Source organism: Panthera tigris, chromosome B4, assembly GCF_018350195.1.
Source record: "Panthera tigris isolate Pti1 chromosome B4, P.tigris_Pti1_mat1.1, whole genome shotgun sequence".
Lineage (NCBI taxonomy): Eukaryota > Metazoa > Chordata > Mammalia > Carnivora > Felidae > Panthera > Panthera tigris.
The window spans coordinates 13,885,440-13,905,240 of record NC_056666.1 but is presented as its reverse complement, the minus strand read 5'-3'; the positions used below and the strand labels follow the sequence as shown (position 1 = coordinate 13,905,240).

The following is a 19,801-nucleotide window of genomic DNA, read 5'->3' as shown; positions in this document are numbered from 1 at the left end:
TGTTGAATAAGAGTTCGATGTAGCCCATCTTTAACTTTCCAGATTTTCTAATGATTCCTCTCACGTATATCTACATCCTTAGGGGCTGAAGTACCGGAGGAGAGACCCTCTAATAATTGTGTATCACGTTTTAGTTCATGTGATATCATTCGATCTTTAACGTCATTTCTCAGCGGGCAGCGAAGAAAGGCCTGTGGTAACAGAATAATCACAACAGGTTTCTGTCCACAACGCTCCCTCACACCAGCAGTCATAGTGTCAAAGCATAACTTGCAGTTATGTTGGTGATCCTCTCACCTTGTTAGGACCATGAAAGGTGAAGCAGTTTTCCTGTGGGTTGGGGCTTTCCCTGTTGTACGTTGTTACAGCCGTGCTGAGGCGCAGAGCTCAGAGACAGACGTTTTAAGGCATTCCATAGAGCAAACCAGTCAGCCCAACATGAGCAGAGAAATGGACCGAGGTCTGGTATCCATCGGCATTGCGCTCCTATGTAAAAATGATATGGGGCAATAAAAGACAGGCCATTCCTGTCTGCTGTAATAGCCTTGGGGATGAAGGACCAAAAAGATGGGCTGGAGGAACTAGGACGTGAGAAGAGTTCTGTAGGAGGGCTGAGCCCATGCAGGGCTGCCGGCAGCGATGTCTGGCTTATTCAGATGAAATTTTGACCTTCTGTAAGAACCAAAAACACCACTGAGTGGAGGCTCAGGGTCAGCCAAGTCCTGGCTTAAGACAGTCATTGGTATTTCTGTATCCTTTTTCTCACCAAATCCCTCGTGAGGGAAAATGTCCAGCCTTTGAGGACATCCTACTGTGGGACCAAGGGTTATGAATTTAAAAGTGCCTATGTTTTCATTTGCAATTTGTATCTTTTCCTTTTGTTCATATACGCTTAAATAGGCTTTTTCTTTTTCTAAAGCCTGGTGCTGAAGAACGCTTCGTTTGATTCAGTCGCTTGGTGTATGAGGGAGAAGTGATTGGAGACCTGTAAATTCTTCACGGGAGCCCCCCAGAAGTCACCCCAATGCATCGCAAGTCTGAGAGACGCCACAGTAGGGGAGTGCAGAATGTGCTGGGTGATGGGTCACACTGTCACAGCTACTGCAAAAGAAAATGGGCTGTGATTTAGGCTATCAGTACAACAGGTAATTCAGAAAATTCTGATGTAAGTAAACCTTCTTCCAGCCTCTCTATCCGCTGCGCCAAGGGTTTATCTTCATAGGCAGACATGAAGATCACCCTCTAGCTTGGAAAAGAAAGAGGAACTGAAAATAAGATGTGGGAACACAGAGCTCGTGGACACAAAAGATGAGACTGACAGTCCTTTCCTGGTAATCAGCAGAAGGAAAGGCATTAGAGCCAAAGGTTTGTAGAAGCAGAAATTGCCCCTTAGATATCCTACTTACTTGCAACGATTAAAGGTAGAGACCCAGTCAGATGCTCTCAGTTCTTAGAAGGATCACTTCAGTTGAATCAATGTAAGACAAGCAGCGTCCACTGACTTAAGAGAAAGGTCTAGTAGGACCTGGCATCTTCGGCTTGGCAAAATTGCCTTCCTCGGGAACGGTCCCATCTACATAAGGTGCTAAGGCCATATGAGAAAACTCACACCCCAATCCCTTCTCTGTGGTATTTAAACAGACCCGACAGATGGGTCTGTTAGCTGTGAAAACAGCAGCAACAACAACAACACATAGGAATAAAGGTCTGTAAGATCTCTGAAATAAAATGACCGTGAGGATTGAGAGAAACAAGACCACAGTGGGTAGGCTACCGCTTTGGGTCAGGAGGGGGAAATCAAAGAAGGAGCACTTCTGTCCATGAGGTGGCAGAACTTCTTCTGGGGGCAGGCTGACATTCCAGGGGAGGGGTTGACGGAGACAACCCCGTGTGTAGACCCATCCTGTCAGCAGCAGCAGGGAACAGAATTTCCTCAGGGCACCCGTGGGAGCGGAGAGGTGCATTCTAAAGTAACCGACTTCCAAGAGGTATTGAAACATTCCCCAGCTCCCTGTTTGAACGCCGCCCCTCGGGCATGATGGGGTGGGGCAGGCAAGTCAGGCCCTGAGATTCCCAGCTACAGTGAGTCACATAGAAAGACTTAGAGATCAGGACAGGTTAGATCTTGTCCTGCTTGTCGCGTCACATGGGGTGGAGAGGGAGCATGGGGACCCTAGGCAGGTGGAGGGCATTATTTTGTAAATCTGAGCGGAAATAAACATCTTCGGGGACCCTTGAGATTTGGGGGTTGGGGCGAGTGGTATACTGTCTCTGATGGAATCCAAAGATGGAAATCTAGGATGCCAGAGGTGGGAAGGGGCCAAGGCAGGCTCAAGGGGGTCCCTTCTTCACATCAACATAGACCAGGGGGCGCAAACAAGGAGAGCCGTCGTTTATAACGCTTCATGCCGACCTGGAAACAGAACACGGCCTTCACAGCTGTTACCACCAGGCGAGCTGCGGGCATTCTACCACTTCCTGGACACCTGCTCTCTGCCCAGGCTTCTGCCGATAATGCCGGGCCTTTAAATCCCCTCAAAGATGGGCCACAGGGACGCCTGGGTGGCTCAGTTGGTTAAGCAACTGACTTCGGCTCAGGTCATGATCTCACGGTTCGTGGGTTCGAGCCCCATGTCGGGCTCTGTGCTGACGGCTCAGGGCCTGGAGCCTGCTTTGGATTCTGTGTCTCCCTCTCTCTCTGCTCCCCCCCCTGCTCAGGTTCTGTCTCTCTCTCAAAAATAAATAAACATTAACAAACAATTTAATGAAATTTTGTAAATGTCAAAAAAAAATTTTTTTAAACAATAAATCCCCACCAAGGGCTCATTTGAGACCTTGTACATACAGCCCATGACCAAGTACAGTCACTTGCACGGTGACTCACAGGGAGGACCCGAGGAGCCTGCACCTAAGAGAGAACTGTATTTGCTGGGACATGTCCAGTAGCCAGTTGCACGCCCAGCTGAGGACCCAGCGATGTTCCCCGGCCTGGCCTGTCAGAAAGCAAGCTGGAGAATGCAGAACAGCAGGGGGGATGCATCTAGGCTAGAAGAGCAGAAGCAAGGAAGCAGCGTCAGGTTCTGAAACCCAGGATTGAAGCCAGATGCAAGATGTCAGACGAGGATACACCAAGAAGCCAGGAGTTCAGAGCCAGGAATTAAATGAACCTGACTCCGGGGCGCCTGGGTGGCTCGGTCGGTTAAGCGTCCGACTTCGGCTCAGGTCATGATCTCACGGTCCGTGAGTTCGAGCCCCGCATTGGGCTCTGTGCAGCTCAGAGCCTGGAGCCTGTTTCAGATTCTGTGTCTCCCTCTCTCTCTGCCCTTCCCCTGTTCATGCTCTGTCTCTCTCTGTCTCAAAAATAAATAAACGTTAAAATTAAAAAAAAAAAAAATGAACCTGACTCCACAGTCCAGATCAAGGTGTCAAGTCAGAGGCAGGCCCTGGTGAGGAAGCATGAATGCTCAGGCAGGAGGCAGGCAGTAAACGGACCCCACACTTTCATCTCCACTCATCCACTCAGGATCCCTACTCTTACCCAAGAATGAAGGATGGCTTAGCCAGAAGTTGAAAGGGAACTAGAAATTCAGCTTTCCTTCATCCCTTTGGTCAGGCTCAACTGTGCTGAAAGCAAAAGCAGGAATCTGGAAGTACCAGCCTGTTCCTCCTCTGCTAAAAGCCTGAACAATCAAAGGCTCTAGGCCACAGTGGAAGAACCCACAGGAGAGCCAAACAAAAGCCTGAGCTTCACCATGGTCAACATCTTTTTTTTTTTTTTAATTATAAAAAATTTTTTTTTAATTTATTTTAATCATTATTATTTTTTTTTTGATAGAGAGAGAGTGGGCATGAGCAGTGGGGAGGGGCAGGAGGAGAGGGAGAAGGAGATCCTCAAGCAGGCTCGACACCCAGCAAGGAGCTTGATGCAGGGCTCCATCCCATGACCCTGGGATCATGAGCCAGGCATTCAACCAACTGAGTAACCCAGGCGCCCCTCCACAGTCAATTTCACCTTTCTTTACTTTCTGTTATACTATACGTGAGAAATAAACCCACTTGACCCATCAAAGGAGGGACGCAGAGACTCTAAGCACAGTGAAGAGAGGCTTTAATGAATGTTCTTGCAAGAGGGGTGTCTGGTGGACAGACACATTCAGAGCGGTTACAGCAGGCAATTAATCTCCTAGCGTGAAGTCCCTCCTCTGATTCCTCATTGGCTGCGCACTACAGAGGTTCCGGCCTTACCAGGAAGTCGCCTATGCCCCTGTAAGGCCATGTAAGCCTGATTGGAACAAATGTGCATTCCCTGAGGTGATGCAGACTTTCAGTTCTTTGGCACGTGCTCATTGCAAAGCCCGTGAAAAGTAAGCTGGCAAAATGGAGAGGGGAAGAGCCAGGAAGTAAAGTGTCTAAGGGTTTGGGACTCCATTTTGGCGAGGGAGGGGTTCCTACATATTTCCAATAGGTTGTAAACCTTTTGTTAACTAGACAGCACAGCTTTTATTTGGTGTTTCTGAAAATGAAATATCTCCCTTACTTTTCACACTATATTTGCCCTCCAGGGAGATCTGGTCCCTGAAAAATCTCTACAAAGTGACACCTGTCATCATTTCTTTGTACATTATCCAAGGAAGAAGCTAAGGGCAGAGACTGGCAGGGCAACTATATGGTGACTTGAAGAATGACAGCAAGAAAGGGCTTGATGTAAAATAGTGGGACGTAGAACATTCGATCCAAAATCCACTGTTAAACTTCACATTGAAGGAAATGTATCTTGACTCTTATGGTCTCAATAATTATTCTCCTAAGCCCCAAATATGCTCAGACACAGTTGGGGTGATGGTATGCATACAAAGGTTGAAAGACTAAATACAACAAATGTACCAACCAATTCACTAAACGTGGAAAGTTGTGTGATGTCATCCAAAAGGATGATCTGAAAGCAATGTAAAATTAAAAAGCTGACTTCTCTTCATGTTTCACCACTAAAAGGAGTCACAGACATACACATAACCATATAAGAAGGAGCTTTCTCAAATGGCCACACTTCCCAAGAGCTTCTGGCTTACTTAAATTTGTATTAAAGACTCTAAATGTTTCTTCAGTAATTTTCAAACATCACTGTCTGCATAGGCTGACCCAAGGAGTGGTGTCTGGGGACAGATATGATGACCCATTGGAGATAGTGGAGGGTGGGAGCATAATGGTCTTCAAGCTTCGAATTTCTTAACATTTAGAGAATAGTTCTTGTTATCACGCCATCTGAATATTTTCCCAAGAGTTGATGTGGTTTTCAGTTGCTATGTTCAACTACATGCGACCTGCCATGTTATTCTGTTTTGAAAAATAGAGTATTTTTAGAGTTTTCTCCCCAAAGCTCTGAAAAGTAAATATACAAAAGTTTTGGTGTTGGGTTTGATCTCTAAAAGATTTCCTTGAGTTCCCTTGTACCAGACAATAAATAATTTTAGAAAAATGAAGTACAAATTAAAGCATGAAGCATGACTGCAAGTGTTATATAATCTGATACACTGGTTGAAAAATATATGAAAAGATATACCTAGTCATATAAAGAATTCACTTAAAATTTCATCATGAATATTGGATGCACTTCTGACTTTAAAATGGTAGCATCTTGGGGCACCTGGGTGACTCAGTCAGTTAAGCATCTGACTTCGGCTCAGGTCATGATCTCACAGTGCATGGGTTTGAGCCCAGTGTCGGGCTCTGTGCTGACAGCTCAGAGCCTGGAGCCTGCTTCGGATTCTGTGTCTGCCCCTCTCTCTGTCCCTCCCCCACTCATTTTCTCTCTCTCTCTCTCTCTCTCTCTCTCTCAAAAATAAACATTAAAAAAAATTTTAATGGTAGCATCTTCTGCAAACATCAATAATCCATGAAAAAATGTATTTCCTAAACTCTTCACCATTAATTATTATAGCCATGAAATAATTTCTTTTACTGAGGAAAGGATTACATTTACTAGTAACTTTCTTTAAAAAAAAAAAAAAAGATTTTATTTTTAAGTAATCTCTTTACCTAACATGGGGCTTGAACTCACAACTCCAAGATCAAGAGTTACATGCTCCACCAACTGAGCCAGCCAGGCACCCTTTCTAGTAACTTTTATATGGTTGGTTAAAATGTCAGACCCAATGTCCTGAGTGGAGAGTTTATTTTATTTTATTTATTTGTTTGTTTATTTATTTAGTTTACGTAAGCTTCATGTCCAATGTGGGGCTTGAACTCACAACCCCAAGATCAAGAGTTACATGGTCTACCGACTGAGCCAACCAGGTGACCTGAGAGGTTACATTAGACTTTGAGAAGTCACCCTCTCATTCAGAATCCTCCAGAGCTCTCCAGGTTTCATCCTGCTGTCCTCTCCCTCCTACACTTCTCTTCTAGGCCAACTGGTCACCTCACTGCCTCCTGGACCATCATGTGGACTCTCAGACCTTGATCTCAGGTCTCAGATACCAAGATTTTCTGACTGGAGAGCCCTTCCTTTCCCTGCCCTCTACTCTCCAAAGTCCTGAAGCAAACCAGCCTCTTAGGACAACTCATGTTCCTCCCTTTCTGGAACCTCTTCCGTACCTCCCAGCCAGCCCACCCACCATGGCATGATGCTTTATGACATAGTCTATTTCAGTTGGATGGCTTGCCTCCATGATAAGATGAAGCTCCCAGAGGGCCAGCGAAGTCTTATTCTTCCTCCAACTCCCCATGGTGTCCAGCTGCGAAGCCCAGCTTTGGTGCTTAGAAGGCCCGAGTTAAAATCCTAGCTCTGTCATCTCATGTATGACTTCCCTGAACTGGCAATTATTGACACTGTGTTATGTCAGCACTGTGTTCTCCTGGGGGGGATTAGAAGTTGAGTCAGATGTAGCTACCACTTTCCAGGCCCTCAGGACTGAGATGTGTCTCCCCCCATAGCCACCATACATTCCTATGGTGAAGCCAATATTCATATATCGAAGCCTCAACATCCCGTATGGCTGTATATGGAGATGGGGACTCAGAGGAGGCGATCCGGGTGAAATGAGGTCCTGAGAGTGGGGCAAGGAGAGGGCATGGTCGTGTCAGTGGAGGGGAAGACTGAGGCTGCTCTGAGTTCCCCGAGTCCCTGGCCTGGGGTTGCACGAACCTCAGCATCAAGTAAAGCTCAGGTGTTTTCCAAGAATCCAAGGTCTGCTTTCCTAAGCCTTTCAAGCTTAGGGAGCAAACAGCAGCGCTAACCTACCTTAAACAGTACTCTCAGCATGGGCTCGCTTAGCCTCCTCTCCCCTCCACCAATTCTCCCCAGAAACTATAAATGAAATTGAAAACAGGAGATCATTATACCTTCAGTGGAGGCAGGGCTGAGGCCTCAAGCTTTTTCTATAGAACATGTAGTAACCTAGGACAACTGGCCCCCCACCACCTCTCACCTCCGCTTATCCTACCCTCCAAGAGGGGTTGGAAATTTACGGATGGGTGGGTATTCACTGGAGTCCACCTTGACATGACTCAGCTTTTCTCTTAGCCTCCGGGGTTTTTTTTCTTTTCTTTCTTTTCTTTCTTTTTTTTTTTTAATTTTCCACCCTGTGCTAAATGAAGAAAAAAAAAAATCTTCCCAAATCTCCAGTTCAAATTCCCAAAAGAGAGTCTAATTTGATTTTCAACCCCCCTTTTGAAGGATGTGTTCATGCAGGTGTCTTGACGGTCCTGCCCTCCGGAGGCAGCTGCCCTGGTCTCCCTGGCAGTGAGCTGTGGTCGGGGCCCTCTCCCTCCCAGTGGGTGGTGAGCATCCAGGTGATGAGGGACCATGAACCTGGCTGAGGACCAGGCACAAGCTAGCACCTCCCCCCACTGGTGGGATAGGCGTGACAGTCCTCAGGCACGCCTGGCTGCCCAAAAACAAAGGAAAGAAAAAACCAGTGGTTAACTGATAGGGATCACAGTGGTGCAGGCCAGGAGTCTCCATCAGTTTACAGATATCTTAGCCAATTACAAGAAAAAGCCAGCCTGGGGCCCCTGGGTGGCTCAGTCGGTTGGGCGTCTGACCTCAGCCCAGGTCCTGCATGATCTCACAGTTTGTGAGTTCAAGCCCCGCATCAGACTCACTGTGGTCGGCGCGGAGCCTGCTTGGGATTCTCCGTCTCCCTCTCTCTCTACCCCTCCCCTGCTTGCATTCTCCCCAAAATAAATAAATATTAAAAAAAAAGAAGAAGAAGAATAAAAGGAAAAGGCAATCTTATCAATAGCCTAATCTCCAGAAACCTAGAAGACTCTGTTTCCTGGAGCCCCTAATATCACCTTCCCCTCCATAGTGATGTGAGAACAGAGGCAAGAAGGAAAAAGCGGGTAAAATTAAATTTCCTTATAACCAGCAGCCCACTGACAAATACTTGAGGGAAGTTCAGAGAACATTTCTCCAGGAACCCCCTACCGTCCTGATGTTAATGCCTTACTAGCCGAAGAACAACCTTAGATTGACAATAGCAAGGCCTCAGGTATCTTAAGAGTCCTCTTTAGCATATCAACGTCCTTCTGGAGGCCTGCCTTTTGCCTCTCTCTCCCCCAGCTCCATTAGTATATAACCAGTCACTCTTGCACCCCCAGTACACCCTTTCCTGCCCCCCGGGTCCTGTCCCGGTGCTGGAATAAAAATCACACTTTTTGCACCAAAGACGTCTTCAAGAATTCTTTCTTGGCCATCAGCTCTGAACCCCCATCCCTCCAAAACCCCATCACAGGCATCTGGGGACAAGCCTGGCCTGCCCATATGGGATGGAATGCTTTCAGCTGCAAGTAACACGATATCCCAAAACAAGGAACCTGAAACACTAAGAGATTCTTTTTCTGCCCTGACAAGAGGCTGGCAGGTGGAGGTCCTGGAGCTCAGAGGGTCTGTGACCCCACGAAGACCAGGCTCTTCCCATCCTTCCCCTCTGTCAAGTGGCTTCACGGTAGTTGAGTCAGCTCCATGAATATGTCACTCGTTCAGGTCTCCCCTGGGCCCGCAGGGGGCATCTTGATGTCTCACTGATAAAAGGAGTCATAGTGCCCCTTCTGGCAAGGGTGAGTAGTTGCCATTTACAGTGTCACAGGAGCAAGTGGATGCTGGTGACAGGTAGAGGATGGTGCATTGTGGACGCAAGTATCTGCTCTCACAAGCAGACAACCGCACCAGTGCTGTGAGTGCTAGAAGAATTTGCTAAGACGCTATTTTGGATAAGTTACATAACCTCTGTGAGGCTCAGATTCCTAAATGGAAAATAGGAATCATCCCTACATGACAGAGCTGTTGTAGAGATAATGTGAAATAATATCTAAGAAAGTCTCTGCCTCTATCCCCGGCGTCCAGGAAACACACATTTGTCTCACCCTCCCCATCACCCACGGAGGAAATACTCCATAAATACTCGTTAACCACAGAAAACACTGCTTACCTGGGATTTTATCCTCTTGAAAGTTGTTGGATATTTGTTGTGAAAAAAAAAAAGAAAAGAAAAAATCAATTTGACGTGCCAAGTAAAAGTAAACATGAAAAAATGCAAAGGCTGGCATGCTAGGAGTTAATTTCAAATGCAGTTGTGCCTCACTGTATTTATAAGAAAGCCGGGTAACTACATTTAAGCATCCAACACATTTCCCCTGGATCATCTGATTGTCCATTGTCACTCTCCCTCAGGCACGGCACCTCCGAACAATCTTGCATTCAATCTTGCATTCGTTCCTGCCACCGGCTCATTGCTGAAATTGAAATGTTGGGGGATTTTTGTTGTTGTTTATTTAAAAGTGTGTGTTTGGTTTAATGTTTTGTTTTGTTTTGTTTTTGATTTTTCGTCTATTGCAGAGTCTCTGGGACAGACTGGGGTCGCTTCTCGTCTGAAACAAGTCAGAGTAACTGGCAGTTTCGCCTCCAGATGCTGTTCCTCATAAGAAGTTCAAGACATTATAGTTACATCAATTTCCCCCACCTGTATCTTTGACAACATAATCGGTGGGTGCTTCTGCGGTGGATTCAATTTATTCACATTTGATTTCAAGACTCTTTATCAAATTATCCTAATTATATCACTTCCCAGATCCTTTCCCTGCCAATTATGCACAAGGCATGTGGTTTCCGTCTTTCCCCTTCAGTGTGTCATCAGAGGCTCCTGCTGTCTACCCGAGATTCAAGAATTCTTCCTTTTATTCAAAATTCATCTCAAAGCCCATCTCCTCCAGGAAACTCATACCTGCTAAGTGTGATGTTGTATTTGTTTCCTGGGGATGCCATAACAAATTACTACAAACTTATTTGGTGGCCTAAAGCAACACAAGTTTATTCTCTCCTGGTTCTAGAGGGTAGAAGTCCAAACTTAAGGTGTCACCAGAGCCATACTCCTTTTGAAGGCTCTGGGGGAGAATCCTTCCTAGCCTCTTCCAGCTTCTGGTATTCCCATGGCATAGCATTCCTAGGCATGGGACTGTATAATCCCCATCTCTGCCCCTGTCTTCACATGGCCTTCTCTCCTGGGTGCCCGTGTCTTCCTCTTCTGTCTAATCTCCCTCTGCTTCACGCTTAGAAGGACCTGTCACGGGATTTAGGACCCACCTGGGTAATCCAGGATGATCTCGTCTTGAGCTCCCTAAGTTAATTTTATCTGCAAAGACCCTTTTTCCAAAAAAGGGCACAAATATTCAGGGGCAAATTTTATGTTACATACATTTTACCATGATTACAATTTTTTATTTTATTTTTTATTTTTTGAGAGAGAGAGAGAGAGAGAGAGAGAGTAGGGTGCAAGTGAATGATGGCAGAGAGAGAGAGAGGGAGAGAGAGAGAAGCGGGGCTCACCCGATGCAGGGCTTGGGCTCGTCTGATGTGGGACTCGAACTCAAGAACCGTGAGATCATGACCTGAGCTAAAGTCAGATGCTTAATGCTGAGCCACCCAGGTGCCCTACAATCTTTTAATAAAAAAAATAATAAAATATTTTGTTAAATAATAACAAGAAAAAAAAAAACACAATTGTTTCCCTAAGGTCAAGCTTCTTCTCCTGAGAAGTATACTTCTGAGAGTGCAGCCATTCACTTGCATCGCCCCTGTGGGACTTGGGGACAAGAAGAACTGACATAAATATACTCGACTCCTGCATCTTACTGTGCCGTGAGACAAAGTCCTTTGTCTCTGAACTAGGAAGCTCGTGTCTTCTGGCAGCAATAACACCGTAACAAGCCCACTTGTTAGCTTGTGAGCCAGGTAACATCTCAGACCGCTCGCAGTTCTTGACACATACTATTGCATTTCGCTCTTACCAAGGGGAAATAAAACTGTGTGTGCTGAGCCACGGAGCCCGTGCTCCAGCCTTGGAAATTCTGCTCACCAGTCCTTGCACATAGCTCTCAGAAAATTGTGCCTGTGATTCCTGGGGAAGACCACAGTGATGGAAGGAGGCTAAAAGTAAATTTGACTCAACAAAATGTCATTATGTGCCTGCTATATGCCAGGCCCCCTCTAAGACACTGAGAAGATGACCGACAACGGATCTCATTCTGAAGGAGCTCAGTGTCCTGGAGAAATGCAAACACAGGACAATACTAAAGTGTGATAATCACCAAGTCCAGAGTCAGCGTGTTAGAGGGTGGCAACTGCGGGCCAGAATCAACTGCAGACTCATGCTCTCATTCACTACGTTATGTTTCTTGAGACAGGCATTGTTTATATTGACATATGATTGCTAAATATGAACACAAAAATGTATCATTTTTATTGATAAAAGAAATAGGAACTTTGGCAATACACTGTCTGGTGCTGCCCTGGTGGACAAAAGCTTGGATATATTCAAGGGATTGGGCAAGCAGTGTGGTTTCAAAGACGTTCTTGTTCACAGAGGTAAGGGCACCCTGTAGTTCATGGTATGGCATCATCTCTGCATCCCCTGGCACCTTCATTCCCATCGCCCTCAAGTCCCACCTTGTCCTCCGGGAGGCAAGGCGTGAAGTTGCATAATGCAGCTGGTCTGCAGGGTTCACTGTGGTCCCACCCTACTGGTTTGAGCACGTATGAAAACTTTTCAGCAGAACGCTGAGCAGTCAGAGGTGAAAATTACAGAGTGCTCATCAAAAGTGCTTCTCAAATGCATGTAGTCATAGGTTACTTAACAATTAGAAAGGGAGTCACTTTAAAAAAAAAAAAAAAAGAAGTGAAACAGGAGCCTGAAGAGAGCAGCTCTCAGGAATAGGCAGTACGATGCAAAAGTCATGGGCAGGGCTTCGGGGGCATCGACTGGAAAGCGCGAACTAGGGATCTGGCAGCATTTTCCAAACATCCCCTGTTATACAGACAGCAATCACAGCTGGAAAGCAGGACTGAGTCTGTCTTTAAGACTGCAAGTTCTGGTCCTTCTAGATTCCTTCCAGTGCTGCTTGCAAACTGGCGGCTTCTTTCCTTAGCTCATCTCTTTCTTGCTGAACCCTGTCACATGCAGTTAAGAGTAACCAACTGACACTTTGAATATTCGGCCTCGAAATGATCTTTCTTGAGTCTAACGTATATTAGACATATTTTCTATCTTGTAAGTTACTAAACACAAGAATTTTACCCAAATGTTTTGAAAATACACAACATGGGACACCGTATTGTTTTTAGCCTTTTATGGTTTCCTTACCACTTTTCCAATCTTTGCTTCCTTCTTAATTGTAAAGCCAATAGCACACATTTAGTGTGGTAACATCCTATGTTTACAATTTTTTCTTTTTTTTCAGAGAGAGAGAGAGAGAGAGAGAGAGAGAGGTGGGGGGGAGGGGCAGAAGGAGAGAGAGAATCTTAAGCAGGCTCCACACCCAGCGCAGAGCTTGATGAGGGGCTTGGTCCCACGACTTGAGCTGAAGTCAAGAGTTGGACGCTTACCTGACTGAGCCACCCAGGCATCCCGTACATCCCAATTTCTGTGTCAGTTACCAATTGTCACATAACAAAACACCACAAAATTTAGTGTCTTGAGAAAACACCACTCATTTCTCACAAATCTGCAGGTCTGCAGGGCGATTCTGCTCATCTAGGCTGAGCTCAGCTGATCTTTGCTGAGATCATGAGTGTATCTACAGAGGGCAGGTGAGCTAATGGTTGGTTCACGCTGGGATGGTCTTATCTGGAAGATCCCTATCCATGGAGTCTCTTATCCTTCTGGGAGGCTATCTAGGCTTGTCTTTGTTGCAGCGGCAGGATTTTGGGAGAAAGATTGAGAGAGAGAGAGGAATCACACAAGGCCTCTTGAGCCTAATCTTGGATCTGGCACACCATCATTTCCATCACATTCAAATGGCCGAAGCAGGTCAAAAAGCCAGCCCAAATTCAAGGGCTTTTCCTGGAAAGAGAGCCAAAGTCATACTGCAAAGGGTATAAATACAGGGAGAGGTTAAGAATTGGGTTCATTTCCAGGGCGCCTGGGGGGCTCAGTCAGTTAAGTGTCTGACTCTTGATTTCAGCTCAGGTCATGATCTCACAGTTTGTGGGATTGAGCCCCACATCAGGACCTGAGCTAACATCCGAAGTCTGCTTGGGATTCTCTCTCTCCTTCTCTATCTGCCGGCCGCCCCCCACCCAATAAATAAAAAAAATTAAAAAAAAAGAAAAAAATATTGCTGGTAACTTGATAATACATAAATCCAAAGGTTCATGGTTTTTTTTTTTTAATCAATGGAAAATACACTTCCATTACTTCCTCAAATACAGTAGAACCTTGGTTTGTGAGCATAATTCGTTCCAGAAACATGCTTGTGATCCAAAGCACTTGTATATCAAAACGAATTTCCCCATAAGAAATAATGGAAACTCAGATGATTAGTTCCACAACCCAAAAACATCCATATAAAAATCATAATACTGTAATTTAATACAAAATAATAAAGAAAATACAAAATATAGAGAAAAATAAACAAATTAACCTGCACTTACCCTTGAAAACCTTTGTGGCTGGTATGAGGGAGACGAGAGAAGGTTATGTCACAATCACTAACAGAATCACTGCTATCTATTGGCTCGATGGAATCTTTTTCTTTTTGTGCAACTTTAACAAGGAAGCTATTCAATGACCTAGAATGAAGCCAAGGATTCCTAAGTTTACTCTTGTATGGAGAAGCAAAGGACTGTCCACTTTAAAGTGACAAAAAATACACTAGTGCCAGTTCTGGGCACCTTCCAACACTCTGAAAAATCACTGATTTCTGCTAAACACCGTGGCCTGAGACAGAGCCTCGGAGCATCGGAGATGATCATCCACAATCCCATAGAGAGAGACAGAAAAACCATTGGCTCAGTTGTGATCATGTGATGTTTGGCATCACATACTACTCATATTGCAAGACATCGTTCGTTTATCAAGTTAAAAGTTTTTAGGGGCACCTGGGTGGCTCAGTTGGTTGAGCAGTCGACTTCGGCTCAGGTCATGATCTCAGGGTCCGTGAGTTCGAGCCCTGTGTCGGGCTCTGTGCTGACAGCTCAGAGCCTGGAGCGTGGTTCAGATTCTGTGTCTCCTTCTCTCTCTCTCGCCCACTCATGCTCTGTCTCTCTCTCTGTCAAAAATAAATAAACATTAAAAAAATTTTTTTTAAGTTAAAGTTTGTTAGAAATGTTTGCTCATCTTGTGGAACACTTGCCGAACAAGTTACTCACAATCCAAGGTTTTAGTGTACTATCTTCCCACATTCTTTGCTTCTGGAACTCCTTTTTTCTCCACTGTCTTCTCCCTCTGGAACTCATTCTTTCCTTCTGGAACTTTTGTGAAATGAATGCTAAATCTTTTTGTTCTATCAAGTACGTTTCTTAACTTTAAATTTTCCATCTTTGTATTTCTCTGAACTGCATTCTGGGTTATTTCTCAGGTCTATCTTCTGATTCATTAAATCTCTTTTCAGCTATATCAATAGTTTCCTCTCCTCTGAAAAAATGGGGTAGGTTGGGTCCTCCACTTACTACCCTTCCAAAATGAACCTTTAGATTTCGAGCGCAAATAACATGAACTTCTTGGGCTTTTCCTTTAGTCCTGTTGTCAAATTCTCTTAATTGCCTCTTTCCATAATCTTATTATAGTATCCTACAGTATCCTATAGTATACTACATTATAGTATCCAGAGATGAAAAAAAGAGACAATATTCAAATATATCTTGAGGTTAAGTATTATGCAGTATTACTTTACAGCTAATGTGTAATCTCCTTCTAATGATAGACTGACTTATGTAAGAATTTTTTCATTGTAATTAAGGCATCTCTAAGTTAGTTATCTCGTATTATTTAACGGACCACAGTAACTATGTTCATTTTATCCTTGTAGTAGATGTGGTTTTACAATTTTTTTTTATTATTGTTTTGGTCTAAAAAAATGCACTTTACAAGCAAAAACAAGGGTTCTATATAAATCTCTGGTTATATCACCTCACACCCATAGGATTACTAGCATTACAAAAATTAGAAAGTAACAAGTGTTGGTGAGGATGTAGGGAATTACAACCCGTGTTCACTGTTGGTAGGAACATAAAATGGTTGCAGCCGCTATGGAATACACTGTGTCAGTTCCTCAAAACACATGAAAAATGGAATTACCAGATGATTCAGTCATTCCCCTTTTGGATATATAGCCAAAAAAACCTGAAAGCAGGGATTCAAAATGCGGTTTCTCATCCGCTTTTATCGCAGCATTAGTCACAAGAGCAAGTAGCAGAAAGACCCCAAATGTCTATGGAAGGAGACCTGGAGAAACAAATGTTTATATCCATACAATGGGTATTATTCAGCTTTAGAAAGAAGGAAATTCTGACCCAGGCTCCAACACAGATGAACCCTGAGGATATTATGTTAAGTGAAGCCACCCCCAGCAGACAAATCCCCCATGATTCCGTGTATGGGAGGTAGCTAGAGTAGCGACATTCATAGGGACAGAGGGCAGAATACTGGCTGTCAGAGAGGAAATGGGGAGTTGTTTAGTGGCACAGCTTCAGTTTCTCAGGATGAAAGAGCTCCAGGGATTGGGCGCACAACATGATTATACATAATACTACCAAACTACACACTTAGAAATGGCTAGGGCACCTGGGTGGCTCAGTCGGTTAAACATCCGACTTCAGCTCAGGTCACGATCTCGCCGTCCGCGAGTTCGAGCCCCGCGTCGGGCTCTGGGCTGATGGCTCAGAGCCTGGAGCTTGCTTCCGATTCTGTGTCTCCCTGTCTCTGCCCCTCCCCCGTTCATGCTGTGTCTCTCTCTGTCTCGAAAATAAATAATAATAAAACATTAAAAAAAAAAAAGAAATGGCTAAGATGGTATATTTTTTATTATGTGTATTTGACCCCAATTTTTTTAACGTTTATTTATTTATTTATTTATTTATTTATTTTTTCTGAGACAGAGAGAGACAGAGCATGAACGGGGGAGGGGCAGAGAGAGAGGGAGACACAGAATCGGAAGCAGGCTCCAGGCTCTGAGCCATCAGCCCAGAGCCCGACGCGGGGCTCGAACTCACGGACCGCGAGATCGTGACCCGGGCTGAAGTCGGACGCTTAACCGACTGAGCCACCCAGGCGGCCCGACCCCAAATTTTTAAAAACCAAAAAGTTACAATCGTTTAAATAAAATAAGACCAATTATACAGCTATGGTCTTGTATCTATAACAGGAGATGAGTTAGCAGGACAGGAAATTCTCCAGGGCCTCTAACACTAGTAGCTACTCTATGGTCCTCTCTTGCCCCACGTCACTCTTGGACCTGAGATTCTGGAAGATGCCCCTTGGCTCCAATTCCCCAAACTCTGGGATTAAGTCAGGGAAAGCAGCAAACATTTTTAGAAATAGTTTCTGTACATGACAATAGGATTTAGGAATCTCCCGGGTCATCTGCAAACTTTGCCCTCCTTCAAGTGATTTACAATGGCAAACATTTGTATTATATAATACCTCAATCCTGTACTGAACAGACGTCTGGGCCAACTCCTTTCCATTCTGGGGAACAGATGTTCCCTGTTTGTCATTGTTTTCCAGCGTTTAACTGATTTTTGATGCCCTCATTTTATTTCTCCAGGATTATTTTCTTATTCTTTTTTTTTTTTTTTTCCTGAGAGGTTTTTAGTCAAAGCTTCTTGCAAATCCAAATAAATATGTTTGCTGAGTTTCCTTTGCTTTGTATTTTTACAATCTCTTCAAGAACCTTCCCGATAGGTTAGTGACGGGTCAGATACACTTGCTCCTGGTCATGATCCTGCTGGTCACCCAACTAGGTTACAGTTATCCCACTGTTCATGTTCACAGGCAAAAGCCGCAGGAAGCTCTGTGATCTACATTTGCCTTTATTCCAAAGTTTGAAGCCAGAGGCCACAAGTGACTTTCTGCCTCAGAAATAGTTGCAATTGTGAAAGATAGTATTAGATTTCCTTCATGTTTTGGCCCCTTTTTACACTTCTTACAGAACCTTAGCAGGCTCAACACCATCAGTCACAAAAGGCTGATGGGCTTTGAAATCGCTGTGCAATTTTTGTCTTTATATGCTCCACCTCAGTGCATTTTAAGGGCATAGTCTCCCTTGGGGGGCGGAATGGGGTGGGGAGGCACAAAATGCCCCCAATACCTTCTGCAAGAAAACTGACGCACACCGAAAATTTCAAGTGGCTTTTTAAAGTTCTATTTTGCTCGTTGATCAGTTTCTGATAACTATCCACTGACCGTCAAACCTTCCTGCGGTCTGGGAGGACTTTTGAACACCAACCGTTACGGGAAAGCAAAGGAAGAGCTGCTGTGTACAGACTGCGTACAGCAAATAAGAGCCCGGTTATGACTTCTCCTTGGCGGAGCCAAAGTGGCCTACGTGACACTGTCCAGTCCCCCAGCGCCACGGACAGGATTACCCCAATTCCCCCAAGATGGTTGTTGCGCTCTGAGCGGACTGCCTGTGATGTCCACCGAAAACAGGGGCAGCTCAGAATTTTTCTCTGTTAAGAGTTTTAGGCCTGCCAGTCTGCTGGAATGGGGAGGTGGGGAGGTGGGAAGCACTCTGTTTTGACTTTGATTTTACCGTGTATTGGAAAGACAGTTACAAGAAATGGAATTGTATGTCTGCGTGTATGTATGCGTGGGGGAGGCTTCTAGAAATCAGGAGCCTCGGCACGCCTATTCTTGGGTTGAAGATCCCTGCAATGGTTAAACGCGCTTCCTAACCTGTAGAGGTGTCAAATCGCGGGGACCGCGTTCCGAAACGAAGACCCACGGATTTGGGAGTCTGCGTGTTGCGGCAGAGATGAGGGGAGGGCGGGCTCGGGTTCCAGGGGCTCGGCGCCCGCGCCCTCCCCGGGGCTCGCGACCACCCCGCGCCGCCCGCCTCCGCCTCGGCCCCTCCCCCCGCCCCAGGCGCCGCGAGGCGTGCCCACCCCTCCCCGCCCCCGCCGCGGTGGGCGGGCCCAGGCCGGGCGGGGCCGGTGGGCGCGGCGCCCCGGCTCCTGGCTCCGAGGAGACGGCGGGCGGCACTAGGGGGAGCTGCTGGCGACGCCGCCGCGCCGGCCCCCCACGCCCGCGGCCCCGAGCGCCGCCTCCCCAGCCCGCGCCGCCGCGATGGCGGAGGACAGCGAGTCTGCGGCCAGCCAGCAGAGCCTGGAGCTGGACGACCAGGACACGTGCGGGATAGACGGGGACAATGAGGAGGAGACGGAGCACGCCAAAGGGTAGGCGCGCGGGCGGCACGGGGCGCGGGGACAGCGCGCGGCGCGGGCTGCGCTCGGACGCCGGGTCCGGGGGCGCGGGCGGGGCCGGGGCCGCTCTGAGGGGGCGGGAGGTCCCCAGGCCCGCTGAGGTCCGGCTCCCGGGGGCTCGCGGGCGGCGCGGCGGAGGCGAGGCCCGGGGTGGGCGGGGAGGCGCGGGCCCCCCGTGCGGGGACCGGCGACGCCGCTGTCACCTGCCGCGGGGCCGGCCGGCCCCTGCTCGTCCCCGCCGCCTCCTGAGCCCGGCCCCGGCCCGCGGGTGCGACGTGCGGTCCTGGCCGGTGTGCGACTCGGCGGGACCTAGGGGAGGCGCGGTCCCCGTCCCTTTGTGGCGGCCCCGTTTGTGGGAAGTCGTCCCTTTCCGTTCCTTGTCATCCTCTCCTTAAGTCCTTCTAGACCTTCCCACCCCTCCCCCAGCCGCCGCCACCTCCAGAAAAAAAAAAAAAAGAGGAGCTGATGGTGGGGGCAGTGGTTTGACATTTGCGCCGGGTCGGTTGCTCGCTGGAGGCGCGGAACTGCGGAAAGTTGTGCTTCGCGGCCGCTGCCCCCTCCCGCCCCGCGCGGAGAGCCCCCGCGGACGCGCGGGTTTGCCACTGCCCGGCGTGCCTGCAGAGCTCCGTAAAGCAGGTCCGGTCCGCTGATTTGGGTTCAGGCTTGGGGGCCAGCTCCCGCTGGTCTGAACAGATCCTGCTTGCAGAGCGGGTGTTTGATCTCCGAAGCCAGAGGCACCGAGGATTTTAGCACCCGATCAGGTTTCCTCTGATTCCTTTTCACTGGCCGGCTCCCCTTTCTCCCCCGCAGACTAGATTTGCTCTCGCTTTGGAGAAAAGATTGCTTCCGGTTAAGGGTATTGAAGTTCTGTTTTTAGAGTCTGGGAGGGGGGAGGCGGTCATTTTAAATAAGACTGGTGTCCTGAAAGGTGGTGTTTGCATTACCCTTTTACCCCGTCGGCTTCACACTGCGCTGGTACCGAGCACTTCCTGCCGCCCCTTGGATGTGAGATTTTGCAAACCGTGGTGACTGAAGAAGTGGGTCAGCTTGAAAACATGATAGGGAGGCCTTAGACACAGATGGCTTATTTATTCAGTTCATGGA

The 19,801-nt window shown here is 46.9% G+C and overlaps 1 protein-coding gene across 3 annotated transcripts in view; it reads left to right on the top strand.

The window, feature by feature from the left end:
• The first annotated feature begins 18,524 nt into the window (after positions 1 to 18,524).
• Positions 18,525 to 19,801, top strand: part of NMT2 (N-myristoyltransferase 2) — a 74,311-nt gene continuing 73,034 nt past the window's right edge. For 2 of the 3 annotated variants that reach the window (XM_042991133.1, XM_042991136.1), the window contains exon 1: positions 18,525 to 18,670. In XM_042991133.1, coding sequence (XP_042847067.1) covers positions 18,561 to 18,670 — 110 coding nt within the window. In that variant the 5' untranslated portion in view covers positions 18,525 to 18,560. The remainder of the gene's footprint in view (positions 18,671 to 19,801) is intronic. The other variant, XM_042991134.1, reaches the window with a different exon arrangement.